The sequence below is a fragment of the Colossoma macropomum genome, unplaced genomic scaffold, assembly GCF_904425465.1.
Source record: "Colossoma macropomum unplaced genomic scaffold, Colossoma_macropomum, whole genome shotgun sequence".
NCBI classification, from domain to species: Eukaryota; Metazoa; Chordata; class Actinopteri; order Characiformes; family Serrasalmidae; genus Colossoma; species Colossoma macropomum.
Window position 1 is genome coordinate 40,178,387 of NW_023494791.1, and position 13,236 is coordinate 40,191,622.

Genomic DNA, 13,236 nt, shown 5'->3' on the forward strand with positions numbered 1-13,236 from the left:
TTATGTAGCAGATGTAGGATCTGGCACTAATGAGCTGACCATCCCTGACCCTCGCCTGTGTTTTTTATCTTCTAGATTCTAAGCAAGAGGCTGCTGGAGATGTTGAGATGCTGAGCCAGGCACAGGAAGGTAAGTGTAGTGGTCATGCAACCTGCGCATTAAGAAGTCTTAGAAGTCTAATATGATTATGGTCGCCTAGCTATACTATTTAAATGTAACTGCATAATTACATACTTCTCAAAGTGAATGGCAAACTTCATCTCAGTACAGAGTACCTTCATAATTACTACACAGCATGTATCAGTGGGGCCAATAAAGATGAGGCCTTTCTCCTTCAAATTCGGGTTTTAATTTCAGGCTGAAGGGCTGATTAGATGGAGATCCAGGCTGTTCTACTGTGGGATTACCCACACTCTAATGTGCCAGTGTGTTCTAATGACAAGATAATAAGAAATGCCTTTCAGTGAGATCTTCCCCGCTGGATGATTTTGATGAAAGAGAATGTGCTTCCTTTTTATTTTCTCATCCGATTCTAGATGATAACATGGACGACGTTGGCACGCAAAGCCAGAAATCAGGTATTATCTCCTACTTTCTTACAGAACGTGACTCTTGGGTAGGTTTTCAACAAGCTGAAGTTGAGAGGCTGTCAATAATAATTGAACCTTTTTCAAAGTCATATTTTATTCATTCCACATTTGTTGCGAATTATGACACATAGACTGTCGGTGCTTGATAATGCATTAGTTTGGGGAGGAATCAAATTTGCACAGTTTTCCTCTTTCCTCATGTGTAGTTTTCCAAGTTAGCTTTACACTGGAGCCAACATGTACCGGAAGCTTATGACCATTAGTTAGCATTGTCCAAACCGCATGTCTAAATCATCACATACTTGCCTCAAACCATGTCAGGTTCTAAAATAGACTTGCTTATGTGGTTTCTGACACCATGTGGCATACTATTAACTATAACATTGGACACTGTATACCTAAAAACAGATTAAAGAGGTGAATATGATGACAGACATAGGTATAAAGTATTGTTACTGATATAGGAATTGTGGGCTGATCCTGATATGCAGTATTTTTCATATACACATCTGCTGATGCTGATACAGTTACATGCAAAAGGTTGAACACCCCTGGTCAAATGACATGTCTTGTTTATTAATTAAGTAAAAATAAGTTAACATCCTCTACAGGGAGCAAACTTAAATATGGAAAATTTAGTGCAAAAGTTCAATTTATTATTATTACAACCTACAATATAAAATGCCATCATTTTTGCAAAAGCCGTTTTGATGTTTTTCCCCAATTTGTAAAATTCAGCAAGTAAACAGTAATTCTGCAATAAAATATGCAGAAGTGTGTTGTTTGTAGAGAATGTGTATTTACTTGTTTCCAAAACAACTTACATACACTACATGGACAAAAGGTTTGGGACACACCTCTTAATCAAATAATTCAGGTGTTTCATTCAGTCCCATTGCACAGTTGTATAAAATCAATCACCTAGTCACAAACATTTGTGAAAGAATGGGTTGTGTGTGGTTCTGTAATAGGATGCCACCGTTGCAACAAGTAAGTTGGCAATTTTTTTTTGCCTTCTAGATATTCCACGATGAACTGTGAGTGGTATTTTTAAAAAGTTGAAGTGTTTAGGAACCACAGCAACTCAGCCACGAAGTGTCTGACCACACGTTACAGAGCAGGGTTGAGTGCTGAGGCACAGAGTGCATGAAAGTCGCCAACACTCTGCTGCCTCAATAACTGCAGAGCTCCAAACCTCCACTGGCATTTACATCAGCACAAAACCTGTGTGCTGGGAGCTTAGTGGCATGGGTTTCCATGGCCGAGCAGCTGCATGCAAACCTTACATCACCAAGCACAATGCCAAGCATCAGATGGAGTGGTCTAAAGCACACCGCCACTGGACTCTGGAGCAGTGGAAATGCATTCTGTGGAGTGATGAATCACGCTTTTCTATCTGGCTGATGGATGAGTCTGGGTTTGGTGAATGCCAGGAGAACATTGCCTGTCTGACTGCATTGTGCCAACTGTAAAGTTTGGTGGAGGAGGGATGATGCTATCGGGTTGTTTTCCAGGGGTTGGCCTAGAACGCTTAGTTCCAGTGAAGGGAAACCTTACTGCTTTAGCGCAAGACATTTTATACAATTGTACGCTTCCAACTTTATGGGAACAGTTTGGGGAAGGCCCTTTTCTGTTCCAGCGTTTGGGATGAACTACAATGGAGATTGTGAGCCAGGTCCCCCCATCCAACATCAGTGTCTGACCCCACAAATGCTCTTCTGAATGAATGGGCAAAACTTCACACAGAGACTCTCCAAAATCCTGTAGCAAGCTTCCCAGAAGAGTGGAAGCTGTTATAGCTGCAAAGGGACCAACTCCATATGAATGCCTATGGATTTAGAATGGGATGTCATAAAAGCTCCTGTAGGTGTAATGTGTAGGTGTCCCAATCCTTTTGTCCATATAGGGTAGAAGAGAAAGGAAAAAAAAGGAAAAAGAAATTTTTACATACAACTGTACATATACATATACTGTATATACCTGGATTATTGTAACATTATTTCTGTAGAGTTACAAATGGAGTAAAATGAATAAAATGCATTAGCACAACTGCCCAGCACTGCCTAAACATTCCACTCTTCCAGAGTATAGTTAATATTAATTATTGGTTTAAAATATCGATCAAATCTGTCCAATGCCGATACGTTTTTTAAGCAATTATCTGCCGATACCAGTATTCCAGTATTATCCTGCGTCCCTGCTTAATGTTCACAAGCATGCTGCAATACATCCGGGATCATAGAAAATAAAACCCACTAGAAACTTCTGCTTTCATTTTATTGCCACACAGATGTGAGAATTTTATGATTATGAGTTTTATGTCCTCCTGATAAATGCATCCAATCCAAATCAGGATGTAGTTGCAGTGAAAAACTTAAAAAGCAAATAAAAAAAAATGCCTTGGCTGATGGGCTTCATTTGGGGTAAAGGGAAAACTGTGTATATTTATCTTCCCCCAAACTAACGCTTTAAGTGATGATTTGTTTTGCGTGTGTGTATGTGCAGCTCTTAGCTCTTGCCCCAGGAGGAATTGGAAAAAAAAGAAAAAGAAATGCAATGCTCGTCAGCATAATGTAAAGATGTCAAAGTCTTTTCGCTCGACTTCCCATACAGAATTCATTTAGCATGTGGCTGGCAGCGGCTGGATTTGGCCTGTTTGTGGATCAGCTGTGGCGTCCTTGAACGTGTCTCATTACAGGCCAGCCGAGCGCTTGTCAGATACGGTCATTACTGAGGGACGCACAGGACCGAGCATGTCCCTTTAATGAGACACCTCGCTCTATCACACTCACACTCACACACACACACACACACACACAAATTCATCTGCAAATGGGCTACTCAAACGATTCACTGTAACATTTGCACACAGGCACAGTTATTTATTTATTCATTTCTCACACCCACACAGACACAGAGATTAAACATGGGCTCATCATATATAATAAGAACATGTATCATATGTATTTTGTTTTTTATATACAAATACTGTGCAAAAGCCAGAAAACACCCTTTGTATTTCATTAAAGTGAAAATAGCCATTAAGTGTGATTTATTCATTTTTCAGATGTTTCTGAGGAGATTAGATATAAGATAGATAGATAATCCACTTGCATAAAGGAGAAAGTCAAAGGAAAATATGTGACAAAAAGAAATGAAAATGGGACCCCTAACAGCTGTGCAAGACCTGGTAGACCACCAAAGCTGCCACTATCAGATAAACAGCACTTAAAGCTTTCATCTTTTAATTTTTACCCGGTTTTCTCCCCAATTTAGTCGTCTCCAATTGCGCCACTCGGCAGCCCCCTAAAGCTTTCATCTTTGAGAGAGAGGAGAAAATTAAGCTGCTTCAGATCTGAAAAAATCCGCTGGTGTTTCTGTCCATCCTTCCACTGTGAGACGACAACTCAACACTATGAGTCTGAAACATTATGATTGTAGCTGCCAAGAAGCTGTCCAGACCTCAACATCACCGAATGTGTTTGAGATTACTTGGATTGTGAGAAGATTCAACCAACTTCTAAGACTGAACTCTGGAGGTGTGGAAAAAATAATCCCTGCAGAGTTCTTTGAAAAACTGAAAGTCTCCTGAAAGGAATGGAAGCTGTAATAAAGTTAAAAAGTGGAAACAGTAAATACTGAAAAATTATAATATACATAGGGTCTTAATTGGTCTTTTGATTTGAAAAATATGTAAATGAAGAGAGGTCTCTGATATTTGCCCAGCACTGTATATGTAATGATAATTTTGTAGGCCTAGCCCTAAATATAACCTTAACCTTAAAAGAAATAGTTTTGCACTTTCAGTTTTGATCAGCTTTTCAAAATAAAAGTGCACTTCACTTTGTCCTGCAGGTTAGCTCTGCTCTTCTCTAGTTTTAATACAAAGTCAGGACATTTGTATCATAAAAATACGAGAAAAAAATCCGCTCCTCTACAAATGTCTACCCGAACGTTTCACAGGAGCATTTGCACACACACTCATAGTTATTCATTTCTCACACCCACACACTCACAGCAGAGCTGCCCTTGATCCCTCAGGGCATTTGACTTATGAGAGTGGAACCATTAGCGTCCACCCCAGAGGCCAGACTTGTGCTGTGTCCAAAACTGAGTACTATGTACAACAATTTTTCACAACGAATGTCCTAAAATACGGATAAGACAGAATATACAGATCTCTTAGTACCTGGCTCAGTACTTGTCTATTAGCTGTTATGTCATAATTGACTAATCATGAACTTATGAAGTATTTACAGTTACGGATCATTAATTAATATATTAACATTACTTTATAAGACACATATAAGCTATTACTTGATCGTGGTTTACAAATGAAATTATTCTTGCAGCATCTAATCTACAGTGTCCTGTTCCTGTCTCCTCCCATGTAGCCCTGCCTCATCATTAGTGTTTCTAATTGCGTGTAGTTTGTTACCCCTACTTTCCCAGGTGGTTTCTATTCTTGTCTTTAGTGTAAGTAGCTCTCGTGTTTCAGTTTGCTGTTGTCTAGAGTCATTTGCTTCATATTTTGTTTCCAGTTTATATTTAATAACACTGTTCAGCTCATGGCTAAAGTGGTCTGGTTGTCAGAGGCCTCAAGGCAGGATAGATAGGAATGTTTATTGAGGTTGTTTATGGACTAATATCTCCTATTCTAGTGTTTAGGAGCACTTGTTAAGAACATTTATGGGCTATTAACTCCAGTGCAGTGGAGCATTTATAAAGGTTACTTTATAAACTTAGAGTTTATATGTCTCTTATAAAGTGAATATATATTAATTAATGATGAATAACTCTAAATATCTGATTAGTTCATGATTATTTAGTGATAATTATAAGTCATTTCTACATGTAAACAATCCTCTCAATAAAAAACTGAACACAAAACGGAGAGGTGAGGCATTTTAAACAGTGTTGTTTAAAATGGTCTCAATTTAGCAAGAAACACCTGCAGTTGTTCTTTACTGCTTTTTTTATTGGACTTACTTTTAATACTTTGCTATCATGTACATTTGTGTATGTGTGTGGGGGGCATGTGTGTGTCAGGCATCGAGACATGGCAGCTGGATGACAGACGCTGAAACATTGCTGATAAAGTGCGCTCGCATTGAAAGAGCTGTTTTACACCGAGCAAGAAAAGAAGGGAGATTTATGCCCTGACAGATTACGCCTTCATGTTGGCCGTGAAAAACAACCTCCAAAAAGAAAACCATTTATTTCCAGCCTTGACTGACACCTGTCTCACCCAGTGTTGTCAGAGCACTTTGAAAATGGTTTAAAATTCATCTTTTTTTCTATTTGTTCCAGAAAATAACACTGCAGCTGATGAAAATCCTAAGGATGGGAAGGAAATGGATACAGACGCAAGCAACCCAGGTAACAATGGAACACTCATATTCCATCTGCAGCCTAAATACAATACTGTGTAAAGGTCTTAGGAAGCCAAGAATATTGTTTTTGCTAGGGATAATTCTTGGTATTATTACAATAAATACAAACAAACATAAATACAGAAAAAATATATTACAATTTCTCATTTTTCAGTAAAGTCGATTGATATCTTGGTTAGAAGAACACAGAAGAACCCAGGTTTGGTTCCTTACTTCTCAGTGCTCTCGGCGATTTGTTGCATTCCATCAGCAGTTGATGATTTAATGAAGGATTGATTAGTTTAAGCAGATGTTTAATGGCTAGCGCTCAATTAGCTAACGTAAAATCATAAGAAGACATGATGTCACACTGTATTGTTTGTTTGTATCTATTGTAGTATTAATGGGTTTTTGCTTGTTTGTTTATTTGTTTGTTTCTTAACTTAACACTTACTGCCCAGATAAATGGCTTTATATATCATTTTAGATCAAGACTTAAGCACTGTACAGTGTAGGATATATGGGAGTGTAAGTCAAGTTATATTGGCTTACATATAACTGTATTTAAGTTTGGACATGTTGAAAAAGTGTTAATTTTCTGCTAATTTTAATGCACAAATTCTAGTCATTTGCTGATTTTAACATATTGGGAAAAAATAAAGCAGAAAATATAAAATGTACCATATTTTTGCACAGGCCACATTTTATGTTTTAGTTTTTAAGTGTATCTGCTTAAGTGCTTTTAAGTGCTTAATTAACTTACTGAAGTTGATGTAACAACCCATTTGTGTGGAATGTCCACATTTAAATGATGTAAATTTAACCACTTTTTTCAGTGTAATTTGCTAGTCTGCTAAAATTAGCCATTCCATTAACTAGCTTGCTAATCTTTCCGGCGCAGTGGGGAGCGTTGTTGCATCATAGCAAGAAGGGCCTGAGTTTGATTCCCTGGCTATATATATATATATATATATATATATATATATAGAGAGAGAGAGAGAGAGAGAGAGAGAGAGAGAGATGGAATCCCTCCTTTAGTACTATCTCTGAAAATGAAAGTCAGTTTTTCTTTTGAATTAAAAAAAAGTTTGCTATAAACATGGAGACCTCCTCTTGCTCCACTGTTCAGGCACCGGTAGGGTTGTAGGATTATCCGTGTATGTATGGAGATCGTACTATGGCTGGTGCTGTGGTCAGTGATTGAGCTGAGCGTGAGGTCCAGCATGTGTTAGTAAATGATGGATGTGACTGGTGGGAGGCCAGACCATCCCCATCTCTGAAAACAACACCCAATCAATCCTCACAGCGTCCCCCAGCCCACCTGCATCTTACTTCGCACGTATGGGGATGTTTTGTCACTTTTCGCTGGCCACACGTGTGAATGCGTGTGTGCATGTGGGGGCAAAATGGATGGTTTTGGCAGCAGCCGTGTAAACCACTCTGCGGCAGGCACAGGTGTTAGCTGGAAGCACTCAGATGAATCCTGCCCTTCTCTTCCTATTTCAAAAAGAATGAAAGCATGTGTGCGAGTTGGATAGAGTGCCTAAACCCAAAGCGATTAAAAGCATTAGACTCAAACAGCTGCTCCATCTTTCCCCGAAAAAGAACTTGTGGGCCGCGTGGGCCTTAGCAACAGGTCAACTCTTTCGTCTGCATTCGCACCATCATTTGCAATTCATGAGATGTTAAGCAGGGAAGAATTACAATCAGAGCATTTAGTGGCATTTTGGATGAATTTGAAATCTTGTGTCTCTAACTGAAGTGTATTGAGCTATAAACACGGCTCAGGAATGGATCAGTCGGTTCGCTCCAGGCTGGACCAGTTTGGAGCTCTGGCTATACAGCTGTTGCTGACCAGGTTCACATGGTCACACTCAGATGACCACATTTGGCAAACAAAAGAATGTAAAGGACTAGAAACAATCCTTCCTTTGAAGGACTGACCATTGTTATTTATTATTAAGTGCCATGAAGTTGATTCCGACTCCTGGTGATCATATGGATACTCTTTCTCCAGAAAATCTTCTGTTTGAGTCTTTAGGTTTCTGGCTAGTTTGTGATTCATCTGATCTTGTAGCTGGTCATCTTGTTTCTGTTTTACCTTCAACTGTTCCAAGCAAAATGGTCTTTTCCAATGAACTGGTTCTTCTGAGAATATATCTCAAATAACAGAGCTTCAGGGCTTTAATTGAGAGGTGAGGCTTGATTTGGTCAAGGATCCTTTTGTTTTATTTGCCATCCAAGGTAAAAGTCTTTGCCAAATAAAGTGGCTTGGAAACACCAAAGTTCAAAGGCATCAGTATTTTTCCTCTCCTGCTTTTTTCCTGTCCAGCTCTCACATCCGTAAAGAACCACAGCCTGGATAATTTGAGTCAAATTGTTACATCTGAAGACCTTTTCAAGATCCTTCATCCTTGTCGTGCCAGGAGCCAATCTGTGTCACATTTCTTGAATGCTGAATCCTTTATTGTTAATAATTGATCCAAGCAGGGAAAAGCTGTCCACCATTTCCACGTCTTCTCTATCGATGGTAAACTTCCTACTAAGCTGAAGTCCCATCTTTTCATTCTGTTCTTTATCTTTCTTTATAAAGGCCTTCAAGTCTTCCAGATCGAAGGTTATTGATGTTCCTTCCGTCATCCTCACAGGGGTGTCCCAAGTGTTTTTTGAAGAGGTCCAAATTGTGCCACATCCAAATGATGGACAAAATATTTCAAACAAACAAACATTTATTTATATAGCACTTTTCTAAGTCAGGATACAAAGTGCTTCACAACAGTAAGATAAAGTAAATAAAATGATAAAACAGTATACAACAAATAACATAAAACCAAAGACAGTACAGCTTCATCCACAAACAATACAAACAGAGAACATTAGCTCTGTCCAACCTCAAAGGCTCAGACATACAGATACAGAGATATTATATTATATTATATTCTTACTTGTGTATATATATTATATACACAAGTGATTCAAAATGCGAAGTTTTCAAAATATCAGCACATATAATTGGACCTTTCTGCATGCTTCCATGTTATAACAGCTTTTGTTATTGTTGGATTGCTCACACCAATTTGAATTGGCAGGAGCTTATAACAAATAATTCCACAAGTGTAACTGTAAAACATATCTAGTGTATTGAGTATAATTTCCAAGTGTTTACTTGTTCAAAAATATAATTTGTAAGATGAACTAAACAAAAATCTATACATTTTCGATTTTTGATCATGTTCTTTACATATCAAATAAGGGCCTCAACCGCATTCAGAAATCAGTATCAATCAAGAAGTGCAAATGCGCCATGTTTTTGTTTCACCCTAAATAGTTAATATTTACTAAACTACTGAATTCTTACTGATAAGACGTTGATGCTGTAAGACTCGGGTAGCTGCAGTTGCTTTTGTTTCTCTACCATCTTCTGAATATTTATTGTATTGTTTTTATTGTATTTATTGTATTTACTGTCCATGCTTTGTTTCATGTCTATTAATATTAAATTCAGTACAGTCTTTTGAAATATGAGGCACATGCAAAAAGTATTAAAATTTCTATCTTGGCAAAATTGCTGGTTCTCAGTGTTAGGTTTGTACATTATGGCTGTAGTCTTGACCAAATGTTCAGTAAATGAAGCTGCAGGTCTAGTCAGAGAAGACAGGGAACTTTAGCTAACTAAACACTGTAATTTTGTAGAACTGCTGCCACCATAAGGTGAAAGGAAGAACTGCAACGTACTGGCTGGCAGGCCATTTATAACAGACCAATTAAAATCTGTCCACGGGCTACTTTTGGCCCTGGGGCTACACTTTGGACACCCCTGCTCTATCATCTTCCTCCAGTCCTGCTTCTTTTATATGTTCTGTATATAGGTTGAACACGTATGGTGATAGTATGCAGCCTTCACACTTTGCAGTCTGTTCCTCCATAATCTGTTATGACTGTGGCTTGTTTATAGGTGTAGAGAAAGATAAGATGCTCTGGTATTCCCAGAAGGGCTAAAGGATGGCTAATTCAAACTGGGCATCAACTGTACACCAGCAAGGTGGACCAAGAAGATAGATGTTTCTAATAAAGTGGCTGATTTTTATATCTCTTCTATTACACACTTACATGTTCTCTGGTCTATTAAACTGTGTTAACTATTCAAGTACACTGCCTGTAACGAAAGACACTATATGACATTTTTCTCTCCTGTCCTCCTGTATTTTAAACAATCAGCTGGTGTAGGAACATCAAGTGAATGAATAGTCTGCAAACTCTGTTTCTGAGTACACCCACATTTATTCTTCACACTCTTGCGCTGGTCTCTGTTCATCCGTGCCTTCTTCCAGCTCTGCAGACGCTGATTTCCATTGTAAAGTGGCGCGTCTTGGCCTTGTAGGAGCATCGTAAACAAAATTCATGATGTGTGATTACTGCAAAGTCAGCTTGGAGGAGTTTATCACTCCTCAGTCAGTGACTTTGAGATAGGGAGGAGAATAACTTTGTAGAAACGTAGAGGAGCACTGCAGAGGCTGAACACTGTGATGAGAAAGAAAAGCTAGAGTACAAAACTTTTCATTACTGTCAAAACCTTATACTGTATCTCCGAAATGGAAACAGCATGGGAGAATGCAATGCTGTGACAAAGTGTTTTCCTGATTTCCTCTATTTTTGCAAATTTTTCACACTTAATGGTTTTAGATCCTCACACAAAAAACGGTTCATAACTGATCATTTAACCTATTGAAGGAAAAAAGTTTTGCAATTCTTTTTTCACCCTCACAAACAACGAATTGCTCCCTAAACTTAATAACTGATGGAGGCACTTACAGCAGCAACAACTGCAACCAAACGCCTCTGATAACTGGAGATCAGCCTTTCACACTGTTGTGAAGGAATTTTGGTCCACTCTTCTTTGCAGAATTGCTTTAATTTAGCCACATTGGAAACTGCCCATTAAAGGTCCTCTCACAGCATCTCATTGGGGTTCAAATCAGGACTTTGACTAGGCCACTCTAAAATCTTAATTTTGTTTCCTTTAAGCCATTCAGAGCTGGATTTGCTCTTGTGCTTTTTACATAACCCAGTTGCGCTTGAGCTTTAGATTACAGACTGATGACCAGACATTCTCTTTCAGGATTTTCTGATCTGAGCAAAATTCATGGTTTCATCAATTATGGCATGTCATCCAGGCCCTAAAGCAGCAAGCATCCCCACACCATTACACTACCACCACCATATTTCATATTTGACTGCTGGTATGAGTTTCTTATTGTGTTCTATGTTAGCTTAACGCCAGATGTAATGGGACTTGTCTTCCCAAAAGTTCCACTTTTGACTCAACAGTCCACAGAACATATTTCCAATTGGCTTGAGGGTCATCAAGGTGTTTTTTTTGCAAATGTGAGAGGATCTTTTATGTTGCTTTTGGTTAGCAAATGGAATATGGGTACCATTTTTGCCCAGGTTTCTTTCTAATGGTGGAATCAGAAATGATGGCCTTAGCGGTTCCTTAGATGTTCATGTGGGTTCTTTTGTGACTTCTTGGACGTGTCATCACTGTGCTGGTAGGCCAGCCACTTCTGAGAAGAGTTTCAAGTTTTCTTCATTTGGAGATCGTGACTCTTGCTGTGGTTCTTGCTGTGGAGTCCCAGAGCCTCAGAGATGATTTTGTAAACCTTCCAAGACTGACATATATCAATGACTTTCTTTCTCATTCTTCTGGACTTTTTTTGATCGCAGTATAGTTTGCTGCTTGAGACCTTTTAGCCTACTTGTTGGAAAGGTGATGTTTAGGGATGTGTAGATTCAGCAGCGCTGGCAGTAATCTAGTCTGGGTGTGTTTAGTGTAATTGATTCAAATTAAACATCTAAATTTGATTAACTAGTTGATTAAAAATTGGTTGATTTTCAACACAGGGCCAGTCTTTGTTGGATAATGTTTTCCTTCAATAAATGAAACAACATTTTTTCTTTACTTGGTTTGTCCTTTTTTCTTTGTAGGTCTGATATCATTATGTGTGAGAAAGATACAAGCTTGCATTTTCAAATGATGCCATTTAAGATGGAGGCAAGAATTTATTTCTCAGTTGTTTTTTCTCAAGCCAGATTGTTGCCTTTCAACTCCAAAAGCATTTATTTGTTTCTTGAGTTTCAGTGTTTATTTTTTGGCTCCAGTTATCTCCTTGTCTTATTATAAGCATAACTTCTCAGTCACCAACTCATGGCCACTTTATTAGAAACACCTACACTGTCAATATCTGGCTACAGAACCATGTGTTGGATGGATATTTGTAAGTGGTGGACCACTGTGAACCTAGCAAACTCAAGCAAGCCTCATTCATTTATACAAGTGCCATACATACTACCCTGTCACTATCTTTACTGTGTTGAGAATGGCCTACCTTCCATATAATATTTGGTCAGCAGTGGTCCTGTAGTTAGAAACTGACCAATGATGAGTTGGGTAGAGGGTGGTTGACAAATTGTTATAGGTTACTACCTGTAATTATAACCTAAGCTTAAATAACACCATATTAGACACAACAATCTTGTTGGTACACTTCACAGGTCAGCAGTGGTCTTATTATGGTCCTTATCAGTTGATGAATGGCGTAGAGAGTGGCTAATTGATCATGCAGCAACAGATGGCCTGTATATGTCCAAAAGTATCCAGGCACCTCTTCCAATCGTGAATACAGGCATGCACAGCTTGTTTAATCTCCATATAAAAACATTGCCAATAGAGTAGGGTGCTCTAGAGCAGTTGCACATGAGCCTAAGGTCACCATGCCCAATGCTAAGCATCAGCTAGAAGGGTATAAAGCCTCCCAGCATCCAGTACCTTTGGCATGAGTTGGAATGATGTTTGTGATCTAGAACTAATAATCCAACATCAGTACCTGCTTTTATGGCAGATGCAATCAGATCTTTACCGCAGTGTTTCAAAGTCTAGTGTAAAGCCTTCCCAGAATAGTAGAAGCTACTGCAGTGAACTACTGGGGGTCCAACTTCTTCTTAATTCCAGTTGGATGAGCGGGTGTCTACAAATGTTTGGCCATAAAGTGTATATGGTGAGTGTTTCTGATAAAATGGCCAATCACTGTCAGACCAATTTGTGTACTTAATATAACTGTAAACCTTGTAAAGTGGCCATTTGAGTGAAAGTAGAAGGTAAGAGTTTCTAATAAACCAGGTAGATGTTAGAGTGTATCTTACAGCCATAGAGTGGCTCAGTTATGTTGGCCAAATTTCTCCACAAAGCCTTGGTGCTGTCACATACTAAATTATGG

At 38.6% G+C, this 13,236-nt stretch overlaps 1 protein-coding gene across 2 annotated transcripts in view; it reads left to right on the forward strand.

Annotated features, from left to right (window-relative positions):
* macrod2 (mono-ADP ribosylhydrolase 2) overlaps positions 1-13,236 on the forward strand; it is a 1,059,267-nt gene that overhangs the window by 999,109 nt on the left and 46,922 nt on the right. For both annotated transcript variants that reach the window (XM_036575072.1, XM_036575073.1), the window contains exons 11-13: positions 76-129; positions 537-578; positions 5,901-5,969. In XM_036575072.1, coding sequence (XP_036430965.1) covers positions 76-129; positions 537-578; positions 5,901-5,969 — 165 coding nt within the window. The remainder of the gene's footprint in view (positions 1-75; positions 130-536; positions 579-5,900; positions 5,970-13,236) is intronic.